General features: G+C 40.5%; 1 protein-coding gene across 1 annotated transcript; it reads left to right on the forward strand.

Annotated features, from left to right (window-relative positions):
* Positions 1-1552: 1552 nt before the first annotated feature.
* LOC129119677 (1-acylglycerol-3-phosphate O-acyltransferase Pnpla3-like) lies at positions 1553-18618 on the forward strand. Its single transcript, XM_054631818.2, has 9 exons — positions 1553-1863; positions 6560-6792; positions 7142-7207; positions 9888-10097; positions 11177-11237; positions 13365-13583; positions 13901-14033; positions 15208-15324; positions 16398-18618. Exons 1-9 carry the CDS (start codon positions 1677-1679, stop codon positions 16687-16689), a joined length of 1518 nt encoding a protein of 505 aa, XP_054487793.2. The 5' UTR covers positions 1553-1676; the 3' UTR covers positions 16690-18618.
* Positions 18619-18904: the final 286 nt, after the last annotated feature.

Raw genomic sequence — 18904 nt, forward strand, 5'->3', positions numbered from 1 at the left:
CTCAAGTATTTCAGAGGTGCTATTCTCTGTTTTATTTTCATAGTTGAGCCCTGGGGAGCTCCCTGCTGGGCAAGGTAATTGTTGTGAATTCCCTTCTGAGCTACTCAATCTCTACCAGCATTGCAGGGTGAGCCTAATGGGAACTCAGGGATTTGTGGTGACAGAATCACATACAAATGCCAGTTCTTACAAATTTTAGAGGAAACCTGCCCCTTTTACAGGGAGCTAAACTCCGCCTGGACATGTTCAGATGCATTTAAGAGGACTTGAGGAGAAAATTAATTAGAGCATATCTCTGGCCTGAAATGCAGCACTACACAGAAATATCTGGACTGTTGTTTAGGAAAATAAGCCTGCAGAGCTGAAAGCATGAGATCTTCAGAGTCTTAAAGATTACAAGACCTCCAGAAGTCCACCACTACCTGACAGTTTTGATGCATCAGTCAGCTGGTACTACTGAAATTCTGCTAGATGATGCTGTTCTAGACTTCAGATGGCATTTAGCTGCTTTGCTTGAACTTCTTTCTGTAAAATGTGGGTAGAACACGAACATAGAATTGTTTGCAGATTGAAATTGCAACCTGAAAGCAGATTATTCTATAATTTTCCCGCTATAAGCCTAGTGTTACTATCATCATGAATTTTCTTTAAGTTCAGGAGTATTAAACAGAGAAGATCATGCGATTTGAATGCCTGCACACGCTGGCCCAGTGGATTCCTTTGAGCCATGGATAATTGGAGTGATTGCTAAGCCCGCACCTCCCACGGCCCGCAGGGGCTGGTGCCACCTCCCGCTGCCCGCCGTGCCTGGCAGATCCCAGATCCCTTCCTTTCCTACCTGCGGATCACGGCGCGATCGGCCCGGCCGGCTGCCGGCACCCCAGCTCACCGACCCGGACCCTCTGTGTCCCACTGATCCCAGACCCACTGTGCCCCGCTGATCGCAGACCCATTGTGTCCCACCGACCCGGACCCCACTGTGTCCCACCGACCCGGACCCCACTGTGTCCCACCGACCCGGACCCTCTGTGTCCCACTGATCCCAGACCCACTGTGCCCCACTGATCCCAGACCCACTGTGTCCCACTGATCCCAGACCCACTGTGTCCCACTGATCCCAGACCCACAGTGCCCCACTGATCCCAGACCCACTGTGTCCCACCGACCCGGACACACTCTCCTTCACTGACCCCGCACCCCACTGCACGTCACGAACCCCGGAGCCCACCGGGCGCCGTGCGGCTTTGGAAGGGCTGTGGGCGGGCCGCGCCCCTCTGGACCGCTTCGCTCGGGGCGGGACTGGGAGACAGGCAGGGCTGGGGTACCGGCGGAAGCTGCCCGAGGCAAGGGGTCCGAAGGGTCTGGGGGGACCGACGGGTCTGCGGAGAACGGGGTCAGCGACCGACGCAGGGCCCAGGGCGCGGATCGCACTGCGCCTACCCGGGACGGGGGAGCGAGAAGGCGGGGCCTAATTTGCATTTGCCCTCTAGTTGGCTGGGGGCGCCTTGTGCCACCGAGCGGCGGCTCGGGATTGGCTGCGGCGCGGCCGGCGGCGGGGGCGCGGCCGTCGCGTAACGCGAGGAGCGGCCGCGCCGGACGCGCTCAGTCGCCGGGCTGCGGCCACCGCCACCGGAGCGCCGTCCCCGCCGGCCACAGCGCGCGTCCTGCCGGCGACCATGCTGGACCGCGAGGGCGGCTGGAGCGTGTCCTTCGCCGGCTGCGGCTTCCTGGGCGTCTACCACATCGGCGCCGCCACCTGCCTGCAGGAGCGCGCTCCGCACATCATCCGCGACGCGCGGCACATCTACGGCGCCTCCGCCGGGGCGCTCGCCGGCGCCGTCCTCGTCGGGGGCGGCTCTCTGGGTCAGCGGCGGGGCCGGGGGGAGCGGGGCGAGGCGGGCGGCAGGGAAGGGCCAGGTGCGGCGAGCAGGGCCCGGTGCGGCGCGGGAGGGCGGGCGCGGCCCCGGGGTCGGGCCGCGGGGTTCGCTGGGCCGAGCTGGCTCCGATTCTCCGGTTCTCTTCATCCCTAAAACGTGTGCCCGTGGGTGGCATTAAATCCGAGCGGGGTCCGTGGCGCAGGGAATGATGCTGGCGATGCCCGGTCCGATTCGCACACTTGCGCAGCCGAAAGGTCGGAGTTCCTCCCGTGCGTGTCCCCCTGAGGGGCTGCTCTCGCCGCCGCTGTCCAAAGTCCAGGAGTTACCTGGGAGAGCGGGAGGCAGCCGAGCCCTCACACCCTCCAGAGCAAGTGGGCCAGCCCCGCCATCAGCTGTAAACAAAGTGTTTGCGCTTCGTTGGGAAATGGAGCATCTATCTCCCTGCACGTGAAGTGCCTGGCAGCTTTATCTTGCTTCCTCCAAAGCTGCTCCTTTCTGGGGTAAGGCTAAGAGAGTTAAGGTCAGGGCTTAGGTTAGCTTTAACGTGCTTTTCCTCTCTAATCTGGGCACGGTATATGTTGCAAAGGTCGTTTAGGTGTATGACTAGAAACAGTAGATTGATTAAAATCACTGATTTTAATTGTCATTTAAACAATAGAGGTAATCTTGTGTTATATTTATGCCGGATTAAAGATGTTAGTTTGAAAAAGAATGTAGTGTGCTTTGTGAAATACACACCTATTTTCTAGCAGTACTAAAAATACACCTTACTTTTACGTACTTAGGGCTCATGAATATACATTTTTCTAATGAATTAAACTTGATAAAAGCTATCAATATATCGAGGTGTTTAGGACAAGCAACAGGATTGCAGTTTAAAAAACTATATGAAATATCTGAAAATGGTTTTCTTTCTAAACTAAAGGAATCCACTTGTCTATTTCATTACTCCATACTGATTGCGCTTGCTAGCAGCAACCTTGACTGCTTTAGAACTAGAGAATTTTGTAAATTCAGATTTTGTCTTAGAAGAGGAGGAGAACAATGAGTACCTCTTTTGAATTTGGAGAGGTTTGTGGGTTTTGCTTTTAAATTTCTGAGGAAAAACTCCACTGACAGAAACAAGCAGAAGTTCTCTGTAAGTAAAGCAGCAGGAGAGCAATGCTTGTCCCTGCTGCTTTAGCTCCTGAGCTTTAGCACATAAGCTTAATTTCTTCAAAGCTTTAGCAGTAAACTTGTGCTGCTTAATTTTTTTTGCTGTAATGTCCAAACATGACACATTTGAGTTATTATGAGCCTGCTATTAGCTTTTGAAACAAATCATATTTTTCCCCAATAGTTGGTATTTTTAGAACATACCAAGTTTTAAGTCTTAAGTCATTGTAAATGATTTGAGAAGGAAACTGTCTTAAATATTTGAAGCACTCCTGAGCCCAGAAAATGTATATTGTTTATTTGGCAGTATGAGTTAATAACAGCTTTTAAATGGTTTAGCACTTTAATAATTAAGAGTGGTAGATTTCAAACTATTTATTACCTTTCCCAATTATTACCAATCTCATATGTCAACTGAGATTTCTGATTTTCTCTAACTAATAGAATTTGTGTGTGGTCACTGTCCAAGGTAGCAGATTCCATGGGCAAGTGTGTTTCTACTCGGGGAAAAAAAACCCAAACAAAGGCATCACTTGCAAAATAATTCAAAACAATCTACATTCTAAAATCTGTGAATTACTGTAAATTGACAAAACTAATAAGGTACTCCCATGCTATTTCTCTGAGTTTCTAGCTGCTGTGTTTTGTTAACTTGTGTGAAAGAGAGGATGGCAAATAAGGTATAAAGAAACTCTGTTTAACAGTGATAATAGGATATATTTTGTGAGTTTGTATCGTATGCCTCTCTTATTCTGATGTATATTAATGTGCAGTATTTGTGGTTCCTGCAGCTGGAGGTGTTAGCAAGTCCTGTGGTTTTTTATCACAGTTGCATTTTCCTGTGGGTAGACAGAGCCCAGCTATTCCTAGAGGTGAGAGAAAGGATGAGAGGCAGCAGGCACAAGCTGAAACCTGGTAAATTCAGATGAGGTGTAAGGAAAAGACAGTTGCTATGAGAGTGGTAAAATAATTGAACAGCTTCCCAGAGAGGTTGTGGGATCTCCACACTTGGAGATATTTGGGGTTTGCCAGGACCCAGCCCTGAGCTGGTCTGTGTGCTAGTGCACACAAAACAGGGGGTGCAAATCTGTGAGCAGGGGTTGTGGCTGAAATCTAAGTGCTTATTTAATTTCTTACAGCCTTGCAGCCAGATGTTTTAAGTGAAAGGTTTTCTCTTTGACTCAGATTACCTGCTGGATAGGTGGGGAGTCTGTGGAACTTCAAAAGTGGATAAATACAAACATTCTTCTCATGAATGGAGAAAAAAGGTGTACTTTTATAGACTGACAAAGAGATTTCTCTCATTGAATTTGGGAAGCTTAGCCATGATTGTTTTGAGGATGAAGTGCATTCCAGGCTATTCCAAACTGGAATGTTAAAGTTGCACTCTGTGGATGTCCTGTAGATCTGGTATTTTGATGGTGCTGTGATCATCCATTCCAGTGAGGCACTTAGAGAGAGCAGGTTTAGTGCAGGCTGCAAATACAATGTCAGCTTTTACTCAGTGAAATGAATGAATAGTTAACAAACAATTAAAAATAAGAATGCAGAACTATAACAGGAAACAGTTCCATTTATTAGGAATATTAATTTCTTTAGCTCTCCTGTGTTTCAAAAATAAAACAGATGTACCAAGACCTGTCTAAAATCCCAGTTTGACTTGAGCTCTAGCCCTTAGTCCCTTTTGGAGAAGTTCCTGTTTTGGAATACACCAGCCTAAGAGGTAACTGTATTTTAGTCCTGTTGGAAAGGAAGGGAGAAGGAAAATAAGTTGGACTACTTTGAAAAGAAGTTGGACTACTACATTTTGTTGAACTATTAACAAAAAGCTTTGTAAATTTTCAGTGTTTAATATCACATACTCTTAGATAGAACTCCTTTTTTGTTTGGTTTTTTTTTTTTTTTCCCTTGATTTGGAGCCCTTCCAGGGTTTAAAGTAGGTTACAATAAACAAAATATGTCAGCTTTTTTTTGTCTTTTTTTTCCCTATGAACTACTTTGAGCATAGAAATTCTTGTATGTGGAGACAATGGGTAACTGCTAAATCAAATTGTATGTGTTGGTTTGTATTTTAGAAAAAGCAAGTGACTTGCTTGGTGCATAAGCTTTCCAAAGTATTTATACTGGAAATGGTAATTATTGCGTATGCTCCAAGACTGCTCTTCCTGGCCAGAGTTCTGATAGTTCAGTATCTCAGGCTCCTGCAATGTGGCTATTTTTAGAAAGTTTAGAAGACTGAGCATTGCTAAATAAAAAAAAAGGAGTTGATAATGAGTATCTGGATGCAGGGAAAATTAGAACTGCTAGAACTGCCTGATTCTGCTTTTGGAAGTAAGTTTGTCACTGGTCAGAATGTGACTTGTGCAAATTTTTTATTTATGTGTAAAATGTGTTTTACTAAGATAAACATATATTTAACCATGAACAGTGAGCTTTGTCTAAATAGTTTTCTGCCTTCTGGGGTGGGGTTGGTGTCAGGCTACCTGTGTCAGTGGATTTGTGGCCCAGGATTTCCCTCTGTGAGGATGGAATGAAACAATTGAAGTGGTAAAAACAAAATGTGTCTGATACCTCAGATTTTGTAGAGATGCTCTTTTGGACATAGACTCTTGGTTGAGAATGATAAATGTTTAGTTGTTGCTGTTTGAGAGGGAAATAACATTGTAGAAATGTAATATTTCTGGACATTAATCTGTGCTCAAAGGCTTAAGCAGATTTGTTGCCAGTGCAGTGCTCACATTTAAACTGATACATTTAATTTATCTGTTCTAGCAAGCTCAAGTATGTAAGTTCTGAAAATATTTTTAGAAGCCTATCACTCAGGTTGATAAGGTGTTACTTTAAGCTTTCCACCCTCTCCTTTACCAAATTACAAGCAGTTTCCTCAAAGTGTGTCCTGGAGAAACGTGACATTCTAAGTTCAAACAAACCATTGCAGGTGGATGAGCTGATCTTCCTCCTGTGACTAAATGATGAGAAGATATTAGTGTTCTTCAGGGACAGTCCTGTCTTCTGTAGTGGTTTGAAGTTCCCAAACATAGATTTAATTGGAGAGAAGATTATAATGTGTCTGTTACTGTAAAAATGCGCCTACCTGGCATTCCTACTAGATCACACTTCATGCTCCCTTTAGTGTTTTTATGTATCAATGAGGAAAAATTGTGCCCTGAAACCTTAAGTTTGGTTCATCTTTTTTTTTTTTTTCCCCTCAAAAAATGTGTTTCTGGAATGATTAATTCCATAACAAGTGTGACATATGGGTGTTTTACACTTAGAATCTACATCTTAATGACATATAAGTAGCTTAATCTTCACCAAGAGATCTTTTTGAAAGTTTAATTTTTTTTTTTTTGTCTCTCAGAAAACTCCTAAACTCCTTAACCATGTTGGGCAGTTACTTAATCTGTTAAAAAGCTCTTGCATTTTCATTCTAGTACTAAGAGAGATAAGTTGGAGCTCTAGATATGCTTTATTAGTCCAAATGTGGGTTGTGTTTCTGCTGTTAAATGCATGCATTTTCTTTCCAGCTCAGGCTTGTGCAGATGTTCTGGCATTAGCCAAAGAAGCTAGAAAGCGAAATCTGGGTCCTCTTCATCCTTCCTTTAATGTGATAAAGATAATAAGAGATGGGCTGATGAGAAATCTTCCAGAAAACACGCACCAATTGTCATCAGGCAGACTGTGTATTTCACTAACCAGAGTATCAGATGGCAAGAATGCCTTGATATCTAATTTTAACTCTAAAGAAGAAGTTATACAGGTATGTTTCTTTTTGGCAACTTTAGGAAACTTCTATACCTACTTTACATCTATACTTACTTTAGAAACTTCTTTCTGCTTTAAGCATTTCAGATATTCTTATTCTGACAGTGTTTTAAAGAGGAATTCAAGCATTTTTAAACCAGATTCATGTACTGCTTTTCCCAGTCATTGTGGCTGTGAACTGTTTTAGGGAGGAGGTGCAAGGGATCAGTCATAAAAAAGGAAAAATGCCTTAAAAGTGCAGTGGATCTAGCCTTAGTGAATAAGAATTTATTTTATAAAGATAAATGTTTATGTCAGCAATGGAACTGTTAACATTTAATTTTTATGGTCTCATTTTCTTACAGGCTTTAATCTGTAGTTCATTTGTCCCTATTTATTGTGGTCTTATTCCACCATCATTTAGAGGTGTGGTAAGTCTCTATTTTTAAGATCTAAAAATAGTTCTGGCTCTTCTAAAAATATTAAGAATGCATGTGGGGTTTTTTGTTATCCTACTGTAAAGTAAATAATGTCATCATTGCTTCTAGTTCTGTAGCTGTAACAACTTTCCAAAAAAAGACAGGAACACTGAATGTGTGGAAGATATTAGGTGTATTTTAACACATGTATTTAACACACTTATTGTCTCTGTCCCTCCTCTGCCCCATAAAATTCATTAATAAAAGAAAAAGATATAAGATAACGAGTATGTAACCTATGGATAAATATTTATTGAAGGAAGTGATGCTCTTTCACCTGCACAAATTTACAGGAAGAGTCACCTATAATTTTTGAAAAAAGTGTCTCGTAATATAGCTTATTGTGTATCTTCCTGTTCTGCCTGTAGGGATATCTGCCTTACAACTGGAATAAAAGTTCTGTGTTCAGTTAGGTGCAGACAAAGCTTTCCATTGCCTTCTGGCATTTGTATTCAGTGTAAGAAAGCTTACTTTTTAGAGGCAAAATATCAGTATATTAGTAAGTTCTATTGCTTCCCAGGAACAGCTGGTTACAAAGCCTCTTAATACTTCATGGCTGTACTGGGCTCTCTAAAATCCCCTGTTTTAGAGACAAAAACTGCGGGAAAGTTGGCATGGTTTGTTGTAGATGTTATAATTACAGGTCTGGAAGCAGATCTGCATTTCAAATCAAGGCAGTGACATCGGTGGCTTTTTGTTACCCTGTTCTATTCACTTACATGTGCTTTCTCTCCACCTCTGGTCCTCTTTGCACAAGGAGAAGGGAAGGGAGAAAGAAAACTTTAAATGTCTTTGATTACACACTGTTGTCAAGGCAATTTGCAAGTGTTAAAAGGTCAATAATGGATTTAAAATGGTTTTGTGGTTTTTATTTTTTTTCTTCATGCTGAAATTTAAGCAAAAGTGATTAGAACTGTATAGGGATTTTCTTCATCTGTACTTCTAAACCTTGTATGTCTCCTTAAACTCTTCCAGATTAAAGGTGTTATGAAAACAGGACGTTGGACTACATCCAAGGTTTAGGTGGATCCAGGCTAATCTGGCTGTTCAGTTCTTGTCACCAGACAACAATGTTATTTTAAAAGGCTTAGTTCAGAGTACAAAAACATACAAGGGATGCTTTATTTGGCCATATTTTGGGGAAAGGAAGGCATAATTCTATTATTTCACTCTTTGTAATTATTTCTAGACGATTTTAATGCTTAGGAGGCATTTTTTGATGTAACTTGGTAAGAATACCACAGTTACATATGATTGGCATGACTCCTATAGGCTTAAGCACAACAGAATGCCAAAAATGTAAACTTTGGGGCATTTTGCTGTTTACTGCTTGGGATTCCTGCCTATATACTATAAAACAAAGGCTTAAGGATAACATTTAAAAGGTATATCTAAGTGCTAATTCAAAAGCTTCTGGGTGTGATGGCTTTCATTTGTTTTTTTTTACTCCTTTCAAACACAGCAGTGGTTTTAGATTTAAAAAATGACTTGGAGGAACAGCTGAGCAGGTACTCCAAATCATGAAAATCATTTAGATCAGTAGAACAGTGACTCAGATATGTACTTCCTACTTCCACCTTCATGAGAAGGATCCTCCTTTGCCAGACCTGTTGTATTTTATTTATGTCATGAAGGACTTGGAGATTTCACTTGTACTTTAGTGATTGCATTACACACCTAAAGTTTGGCAGGAGCTGCACGCTGCTGGGTCCAGAGGGTATCCTGGGAAGCTGACAGGCCATGAACTGCCCTCTTCCTAATTCTTAATGTGTTTCTTAGAAATTCCTAATGTGTTTCTCAGAATGGTCAGGGCCTGAGTATCAGGGCAGCTGAAACTGATAATCCAGGTTGCTCCTGCTCAAATCAGTGCTCTGTTAAATTTATGTTTGACAAGGACCTACAGTTTTGGTTTGCTGCCCTTTTAGGAAGGAGGAGAATGCAGCCTCTGACCCAGCAAAGCTGGTGGTGTGGGAACAAACCAGTTCCCTGTGGCCCACTGGAAAGCTGGCTGCTGCGAGTGAGTGGAGGGGGCTGTCTGTAGCCACTGCAGCTGCTGCACTAGACAGTAGTTACCCCAAAACAGAGCACTTTGGGGCTTGGATCTTAAAATGTCTGAGGTGGTAATGTATTAAAACTACAGAAATGGGTGATTCAGTGTGAAGGAGTCAAAAGCATAACCTGAAACTTGCACACGAAGCACAACAGGTGTCTGTGACTTGGCAATTTTTCTGAAGCACTGTCTGTTTTTACTCATACTTTCCTTATGTCCAAATCTTTTTTGATGCTTTTCTATCAAATTCTAATTATGAAGAGTACTTTCAAGTTAGAATGGTTTAGTATCTTGGAACTTGAACTTTGAAGCATGGAGCTGCTTCTCTCTGTGAGTTGTGTAGGATTATCATCTTTAGAAAACATACTGAAAAATCCCAACGGGAATATGCTTGCACTGCCTATGGAACTATAGGTAGGAATGTTTATTGGCTTTAGAGAACAGATCACGCCACTCAAAATGTTTAGCTTGGGAGCAGCAGGCTTAAGCTACAGCCTTAAGTGCTCTTTCATTGTTGCATGGGGGACTGATGCTCTGACGTTGTCAGCCGTTGAGATGTGTTCTTTCTGCTCCTTTTTGTAGCGCTACGTGGACGGAGGAATCAGTGACAACTTGCCTCACTATGAGTGTAAGAACACCATCACAGTGTCCCCTTTTGCTGGGGAGTGTGACATCTGTCCCAAGGGCAAGTCAGCCAACTTCCATGAGATGAACGTGACCAACACCAGCATTCAGTTCAGCCTGGGCAACCTTTATCGCTTAACACAGGCACTCTTTCCACCTGAACCCAAGGTCGGCCCCTGCCTTCCTTTGCTTCATCTCTCCACATGAAAGCTTTTGCAGTGTCCTAGCTTTTCATCCAGTCACATAAACTTCTCTGTGGATGTATCTTGTTTCTATTTTTTCATGTTTTGTCTATGTCCTCCGTGGTTTTAGTCTCTCTCAGACTAAAAATGCATATCCAGCTACTGGCTTTCAGTATTTATTTGGGAATTGTCACAGGATTCTACCATAAAATCAACACTGGGAAATTAACTACTGTCAGTTTGTAGTCCTTAAATGTTTGCCTGCTAAAACATTAGAAGAAGTTCTAAAGTTTCATGGTTTTGTAAAGATCTTAATTAATACTTGTCACAGGCAAGTTGCCTTTAAACTTTGCTTATTGCTGTTAGCTGCAGAGCTGAAGAGGGAAATGCTCTTGAATTGCTGTTGTGAAAATTGGAAAAATAAAAAAAATAAAACCAGACCTTTTCAACTGGCTTGGGATATAGTACAGCAAAGAAGCAATTTTTCTGACTGCTGCAGATATATTTAAACTGCAGGCTTTTTGACCACTTCAAGACAAATTCTAAATTCTACTTATGCAGGCTTTATTTTTTTTTTTTCTTTTACTAGTACCCTTGTGTAGGTGAGGTGGTATTGCATCTGGTAAAAGATATTTTCATAGCAAAGATAAGTCTGAGCCTGAGCATCAGAATTGCACAGCTGATTTTTCAAAGCTTTAGGAAGTAAGAAGCACTGGGAGGGAATGAGGGGAATTGACACACTCCAAATACCCTGTTTCATTGCTGCTAGCAGCTTCTGAAGAGCTAATCAAGGAAACAAGAGGAGAGGAAAGTCTTCCAAACTGTGGGAATGCCATCATTCGGTGCATCTTTAACAGCTGAAAGTTAAGTTAATGTACATGATCACTTATTCATCATCACAGTAGCCATATTAATCTGAATCTGCTGTATTCCAGCAATTGTTAAGGTAGCTTTTTTTCTTACAATAGTGGAAGGTGGAGGAAAGTGGCTCTTTATTCTGCAAACTGTTGATCTGAAGTTGAAATTTCTTTTTATTTGTCTGACTCATTTACTCTATATTTGCAGGTGCTCGGAGAGATCTGTGAGCAGGGATATTTGGATGCTCTTAAATTCTTGAAGGAGAATGGTATGTTAAACTTTCAGATAATTACTGATTATATGGTCTTAACCTAAGTTTAAAAAACAAACAAAAAGACCCCAGATCAAAACAAACAAAAAAGAGTGAGAGGATTGTGTGTAGCTAAGAAGGGGGTTGGTCTTTGAGAATTTTAGAAGGATCTTGATGGTTTCATTCTTGTAGAAATGCAACAGTTATAGTTCACCTGAGGTGAACTGTGCCACACAAAAATTGAACTTTCAGAGTTTTGTCAAATCTGTGTGAAGTAAATGTTAAGTGAAATTTCCAAAGAATTCCAGTTCTACGCAAATCATATTATTACTTGGCTTTATCTTAATTGTGCAAGATGGGTATAGGTTACTGCTTCCCACTCCTCTGAAAACTGTATCTTCTATTACCTCCACTCTGCTGTCATCCAAGTGATTTTCTGGTAGTCCAGAAGTGGGAGCTGGCTAACAACAATAAAAACTCAGTTACAGACAAACCCTCTGGGTGAGACAAGACTTTAGAAGATGACAACTTATAATGGAGCAGTTGTTGACACCCAGATAAGTTTAGGAAGAAGAATTACGAGTTCTGCTACTCTACTCCTAGAATTCTAATAACATGTTTTATATTGATAAATATTGTTGCTCTGCAAGCTTTGAGACAAACAAGTTGAAAACAGTAACTTGATATTAGGAGGAAGTTAACCATGTGTTAAATGTGCTGCCTGGGCACTGTAGTCTTTGGATGCAGAAGCAAATTGGAACTGGGTCACAGGAATGGGAATAGAAATAGGACTTTTGCACTCTTACAGAAAGTACCAGCTGCAGGATGTGAGCAGTCATTGATGTACTCTGCTGATACCTGGTTACTGAATATTCAAGTTGTCTTGAAACAATTCTCTTCACTGAAGAACCTCACAATTCTGCTTAAGAGCTTGATTTTCTATAAGGTTGTTATTATGTGTTATTATTATTATTTAATGAGAAAGTCTTGCTTTATAGCTTTTACAACATGATTAAAAGCACAAACTCTACAAAGAGCCTCTGTGTTTGTGGTTGTCTGTGCTGAGCTGGGTTCTGTTGCTGTCCTGCACCCACAGGTTTCCTGTATGCAAGTTTCCATCTGACACTAATATCTGACATTCCTTGCAGTTCTTCCTTGGTCTCTCTGCCCCATGTTCTCTCTGTATTGCACTATTGTCCTCCTTTTCACACTGCTAATCCTGTGATCAACTTTGTTTTTATTCTGTCACAGGGTTGTTTTGCGTCAAGCTTAATCAATGATAATTATAACCCTTCCAAGGTCATTCATTATGCATCACCTTTCCTATTATTTCAGCTGTAGGAATTAATTTCCCCCCTCCCCCCATCTGTGACACTTCAAATATTTTCCTTTGCTAAATTCACTGTATATTCTTTTGACACTTGTCTTTTACTAGTACTTGCAGTTAGGTTCTGTTGTATGCAGGTATAGATTCTATTCAAATTTGGTAGTCTTGTTTCATATGTAATTTTAAAATTGTTTTCTGGAAATCAAGTGTAAATAAAATTCTTGTGTTTTTCTCTTTGTATTTGTGATCCAGTGCTTGTTTCTAAGGTAGTTATCAGTGCTGTTTCTTAATTGGCACCAGTTTTGCAATGCAACCCATGTTGATTTAGATCTGTACTTTGGATACAACTGAAAAAAATATTGTAACTAGTTGCTTTCCTTTTCAACCCTTTTGTAGTAATGCCTCAAAGTGCTCATGTGATAATTGGCATGTCAAATTTCCCAAATATATGATGCGTTTTAGGTGTTTTCTTTCAAATACATATTAAATCAGCTTTCCTCCTCTCCTTTAAATCCTTTGCTTTCTTGCAGGAACACAATTTTGGTAAATGACTGTGTGTTTCCAGGGCAGTTTCACTTAATTGTTCACTTTTTTCCTTCTCTTTAGAACCTGTTTTAAAGTAAGACCTAAACCTTCAGAAGGGCCATCACTGTGATTAAACATTTGTGGGATCCTAAGAGCCAGATGCATTTGACGTGGGGTAGATGATGCTGTTCCCTCAGGATAGATCTTTGCTCAGACACACAGACTTCAGGTTCTGTACAGGTACTCAGGAGACCTGTGGATCAAACCTAAGTGAAAGCTCTTGACTCTTTCAGGTATTCTGAATGACTCAATTTATATCCACTTGTCCTTCACAAAAAAAAAAACCCATGAGGCTGCACAACAACACCTTGACCATGTGAAGAGAAGAAAATTGACAGAAAATAACGGAGTAGAAACTTTGAAAATGACCAGCTTAAACGACCAGCTAAAGCAAAACCCATGGCCTTTGGAGAAGAGCATATTTGAGAGTCTACCTCCCAGACTTCGTAAAGGTGCATGCTTCAGACTGTTTCCTCTAACTCCGAGTGGCAAACTTTGACTTTTTTTTTTTCTTTTTTTACATTAATTCTTAGATTTATTGCTTAGGAGTTCTGGATAGTGTGTTTTGTCCCTGTGTCATGAGTCTGTGTTCCCATATTTTAAAATATCATAGAGAAAGTTTATGGTAAGAGATTAATTCTTTCATTTTCTAGCTGAGCTTTATTCAGTAACACTTGATAATCTTGACTGGATATTACAAAATTCTGTGAAAATTATTGAAACTGCTTTCAGATAGTGTAACATCTTTTCCCTAATTATTATTCTTAAGCACTGCAGGAAGCTTGTAAAGAACAGAATGGGTTCTATGCTCAGTTCTCTAAACTGTTCCCCATGCGGGTGATATCCTACCTGATGCTGCCGTACACGCTCCCAGTGGAGTCTGCTTACTCGGTCGCTTTACGGTAAGGAACTTGTAAAGAACTCTTCTAGAATTATCATAATTTTGGAAATGTGCTCATTGAGAGTTTGTTCAGTGTTGGGGGCATTCTGGGATGCAATAATTCAAATGGTAACTGTCAAAAGACCCATTATTTCTACCTATGTGATGCATCCTAAAGCCTATATAATCCAAGACTAGATAAATAAACATATTAAGAAGCTTCTTAAATTATATACTCATATTACTAATAGCTACCTTGTAATTGCTCAAAAGAAGCAGCCTTAGTTGTGCTTTCCAGGAATACATTCTTTACTATATTCTGCAGGGGTATCTGAGCTTTCTCCACATCCTTCTTGTGCTTCTTTCTGAAGTCTGGAGTGAAATCCACTGTTTACTCACCATATAAATTCTCTTACCAGTTTTTTTTAGGTTGACTGAAAGTTGTGCTCTTGAAGTAGGGCTTAATTTGATAAGTTTCAATTCTTGTCAAGGAGAAGTTATGCTCAATTCACCATGAATTCTAATCTTTGTGCTTGCTTAAGGAAATTCCAGTCCTTGAGCAGCAGATGTCATGACTATCTTTAGAAAATCTTCAAAAAATAGTTCTGGTAATCAAGTCATATAGAACTCCAGTGAAGTATTTTGTTTCTGTGCCACTGAATGTGGCACTTCCATGCCATTTTTGGTGGATGGGGAGGCAGCAAGTTTCTCCAGATGTCTCTGTGGGGTTTTCCTCCTTGTCCCACGCTGATGTTCCTGACTCCTGTTAAGGGGTATCATAAAGAAAAAATGTACAATTGGTACATTATTATTGTTTTGCCTTCTCTTTGTTCTCCCATTATGCTTTTCTTTTGTTCTTCGTCTTTTACCTTGCCTTAAAGTGAGCAGAAAGTTCCTACCGCAAAGGTCTTGGAGACAGGAATATTATGCAGGATTCCTGTGCTGGTCACAGGGTGTGGAATGCACACACTGGTCAGCCACTGAGAGATGCAGTGATTTGTGGTGCTCCTTTTCTTAGCTTGTAGAAGAGAGGTGAAAGGGTTAAAAGGGAATTCAGAGAGAAGAAATAGACACCTTGGTTAGGGGAGTTGGTTTGGGGAGAAAAAAGCTGTTTTGGATGTGGGACAGGGTGTGTAAAAACATAACTGAGATTAAATCTCCTGCTTACAAAAGCTGCATTTTGGTTTTGCCTGCAGGTTGGTGAATTGGTTTCCTGACATGCCTGCTGATGTTCGATGGATGCAGGAGCAGCTTTTTCGGATTGCTGCCACAGTTTATGCCCAGGCTAAAAGCAAGCTGTTCTGTACAGCCAGGTAAAGTACAGTGCTGCTGCATTCAAATGATGCAGTTTTAGAAATTCTCTATTTTTGAAATCAGTTAAAGTCTTTTCTTGAATAAGAAAAGCCAACACTAGTTGGCCTTTGAGGCATCTCTCTGAGCAAAAATGTACCTCTGGGTATATATTTGCTATTCATCCTACTCTCCTCTCCTCAGTTACTTGATAGTACATGTAATCCAGTGTTTTTTCTTCCTTCTTAGTGAAATTTCTGATTCCTTTCCACAATATCTATAGGTTGGATATTAGGAAAAAAATTTTCATGGAAAGAGTCATAAAGTTCTGGAATGGTCTGCCCAGGGAGGTGGTGGAGTCACCATCCCTGGATATGTTTAATAAAAGACTGGATGTGGCACTCAGTGCCATGGTTTAGTTGCGGTGTTAGGGCATGGATTGGACTCACTGATCTTGAAGGTCTCTTCCAACCTAGTCATTCTGTGAATTCTGTGAATAAATTTGGGGATTGCCATCTTCCTGCTTTTATTTAGCAGTCTCTCATATTCCAGTTTTACCAGTCCTGAGTCTCTTAATCTGAGTCAGGCTTTGGGAAGACACAGAATCACAAGTTTGTCTCAGAAATAACTTCTAAGAGGGGTTCTTTGTTCACTGCATCACAATTAAACAGAAACACTGTTTTCCTTGTGGAAAAGCAGCTCAAGCAGTGTTGAAGTGTCTGTGTATGGCAAGTTGAGGTATTTTTGTTTGTGAGAGGGGTTGTGGCATGTTGTTTTGTTGGGTTTTTGTTGTTTGGAGTTGTTTTTTTTTTTTTTTTCCAAAAGCACTGAAAGAGAGAAGAGAAAACTTTTTTAAAAAAATAGGGTGTTCTTGGCTAAAACTTCAGTTTCCTGTTTCTCAAATTGGAAAAGGCTAACCTGGTGATTCAAGTGCTGGTTTAGTGTAGACAAGTTCTGTTCCAGTTGTTCAGGTTAGTGATAACAAGCTGATTGTAAAGTCGAATGCAGAGATGGCCTTTGGGAATATTTGCTATTTGTAAACATGGCAAAAATGCCATTGAAACACTAATAATCTCCTTCCTTATTTTTTAAACAGGAAAGACAATTATGCATCACTAAGAAAATGTCAGACTGTCCCATCTACTGTGGAATTTCGTTCTTCATACTGCCACCTTAAAATGCCTCACTCTGCTGCACACATTGAGAGCTGGCTCTGGGAATCTTCATGCTTCATGCAGTCAGCTATGAAAAATGCTCCTGCTGATATCCAGGAGCAGTCTGACTTGAAGTCCTATCCTAATTTCCTCCCAAATCCTGATGAATCTGCATTGGAAATAGATGTTGACTCTTCCTCAGAGACAAGTTTCCAAACTGCTCCAGAGTATTAATAGGGAAGTAGATCCCACAGTTTCCAAAATTGAAATTGGGGAGAGAAAATTAAAACCTAGACTAGGGATCACTTTGTTTGTTGCCAATAAGTCTTGGGAAATTACTTGTTTACAGCTTCCTGACAAATCTGCCTTGGGACTCTTACTGTTTTAAGGATTATAAAAACAGTGGCTGCTATACTAAGTAACAGATTATAGCTCTGTCAAAGCACCAGCTCAATCAGCTCTGCTAAGACTTGTAGTTAAACAGTGTCTCTCTGGAAATAAATCTTTTTAAAAATTCCTTCCAGCATAAAAATATAAATTCTGTAAACAGATTGTTAGACAAACAGGCATAGATAACAAAACATTTTTTAAATGGAATTCTTAACAATATTATGTTAGGATTACTTTTATAGCACTTAAATGAAATTGGATTTTTACTCCCTTAAGAGGAATACACAAGTGAGTTTCTTAGTGGCCTCCAGTGTCCATTTGCCTTATATTTAAATATACTGTTGTGTTTATGGAAAATTGTCTGCAGAAGATACTGTAGGAACAATATTATTCTAGGTTGTTGTATGTACTCTGCAGTTCCTATTACCTTTTCTCTGTGTCTGTTTCTCTCCTGAAATACTTCAGGCAAAAATGGCATGAGAAATGGGACACCTTCCCCTGAAGTATAAACAAATACACTTTCAGTGACTTCAGAGGACTTTTTTTTTTTTTTTGAACTTAACATAAAGGCTTAATACTTGATCAGGTATTGAAAAGTAGGTAAAATAGTGACTGTGGTTAGTAGCAAGCAGTATGTGGAGAAGGTGTTAAACTTTACAGAAGATGTTAACAAAAATCAATTTATAGCAAGTGGTGAATGATGTTTAGGTTGTCTCTCCAATTGTTGCCCCATTGTTTTTGGGGTATTTTTGCCCTCCAGTTTCAGAGATTTTTCTTTCCTTCTTTCACTTACCTGTTGCTAAAGGAAGAAAAAAGGTGTCCCTCCTGTCTCAGTGAGGTAGGATGACCCAAAGGAAGTTTCCCAAGACTGTCAGGCACAGCAAAAGTGTAAGGCTTGGTCGAAGTATCAATATTCAGGGAGCTCTGCAGAGGTCTCAAATAATAGGTAGAAAATTTAGCCAAATCATACCTCTATTGAGAAATGGCAGCTTAAACCATTTCCACTACAAAGGTTCTGCATGATTTTAACAAAGACAATGCATTAGTCGAAGAGGGCATCTGGGAAGGAAAGTAATGTTAGGATTAATTGCTGTTCTCATGGCTTATCAGGTCTTGTACAATTTTTGAGTAGAAGGAAACAATAATGGCTTTAAAGTTGATTTGCACGTGTGTTTGGGGGGAGCATGTGACCTTGGGAAGCTTTTATTTGAGAGGGAATTCTGTACAACCCAGGGAAAAGCTGCTTGAGGACCTCTTGTTCAGAGAAAGGGGTTGGATTGTGATGCTCAGGAGCTGGAATATGGGAGTGTGAGCTTTGGGCAAAATGTAGCACTTGAATTGGGCCTACCTTTCAAACAGTCTCTCAGTTGTGATTTTCCTAAGCTTGGAGTGCTGCATTTTACAATATTCAAACGGATTTTAGGTTGGGGATGAAGTGCTGGGCTCTCTATTTCCATACTCTACAAGGCTGGTGCTACTTTACTTCAACTCTTCTGTTCATTTTTTGGGTGTATATATCATCAGACTTGCAAGAAAAAATGTTGGAATTGTTACTCTAACTACAATTAAAATATATAAGATCTGTTTTAAATTGTCTTCATTCATTAGTTTACAAGTTTGTTTTAGAATTAAATCAGGAATGCCAAGTTTTGCTTCTGGTCTTTGTTGGAATACTTCTATTAACTACATTTAAATCAACCTTAACCACTTTTTCTGTTGGGCACAGTTCCCATTTTGTCTACTTTTTCTAAAATAAAAACACAATCTCTGTTACCATGGTCTCTGAGCTTTCTTGAGTGTAATTCACCCTGAAGTTTTGAGAGATGCTTGTGCATACTCTGGCTGGACCTGAATGTCACCTCAGTTTAAAATTGTGTGGGGTTTTTTGTCTTTTCTTGGTTTTTGATGGGATTTTTTTGCTTTCTGCAACCAGTTATTTTACAAATACCTTGTTGCATTTAAACAGAAATAATTAAAAACCAGAGAAAGTTGGGTGTGAAGGGAGAAGAAAAGGGTGCATTTGTTTCTGAGCTAAAACTAACTTAGCAGATAACTAAAT

This window comes from Agelaius phoeniceus, chromosome 5 (genome assembly GCF_051311805.1).
Source record: "Agelaius phoeniceus isolate bAgePho1 chromosome 5, bAgePho1.hap1, whole genome shotgun sequence".
Classification (NCBI taxonomy): Eukaryota; Metazoa; Chordata; class Aves; order Passeriformes; family Icteridae; genus Agelaius; species Agelaius phoeniceus.

Excerpts from the sequence above, each read along its gene's own strand:
- LOC129119677 (XM_054631818.2), top strand. The coding sequence starts at position 1,677 with ATGCTGGACCGCGAGGGCGGCTGGAGCGTGTCCTTCGCCGGCTGCGGC. Across the intron at positions 11,238-13,364 it reads TAAATTCTTGAAGGAGAATG|GTATTCTGAATGACTCAATT; the intron begins GTATGTTAAACT and ends TGACTCTTTCAG. Across the intron at positions 14,034-15,207 it reads GCTTACTCGGTCGCTTTACG|GTTGGTGAATTGGTTTCCTG; the intron begins GTAAGGAACTTG and ends TTTTGCCTGCAG.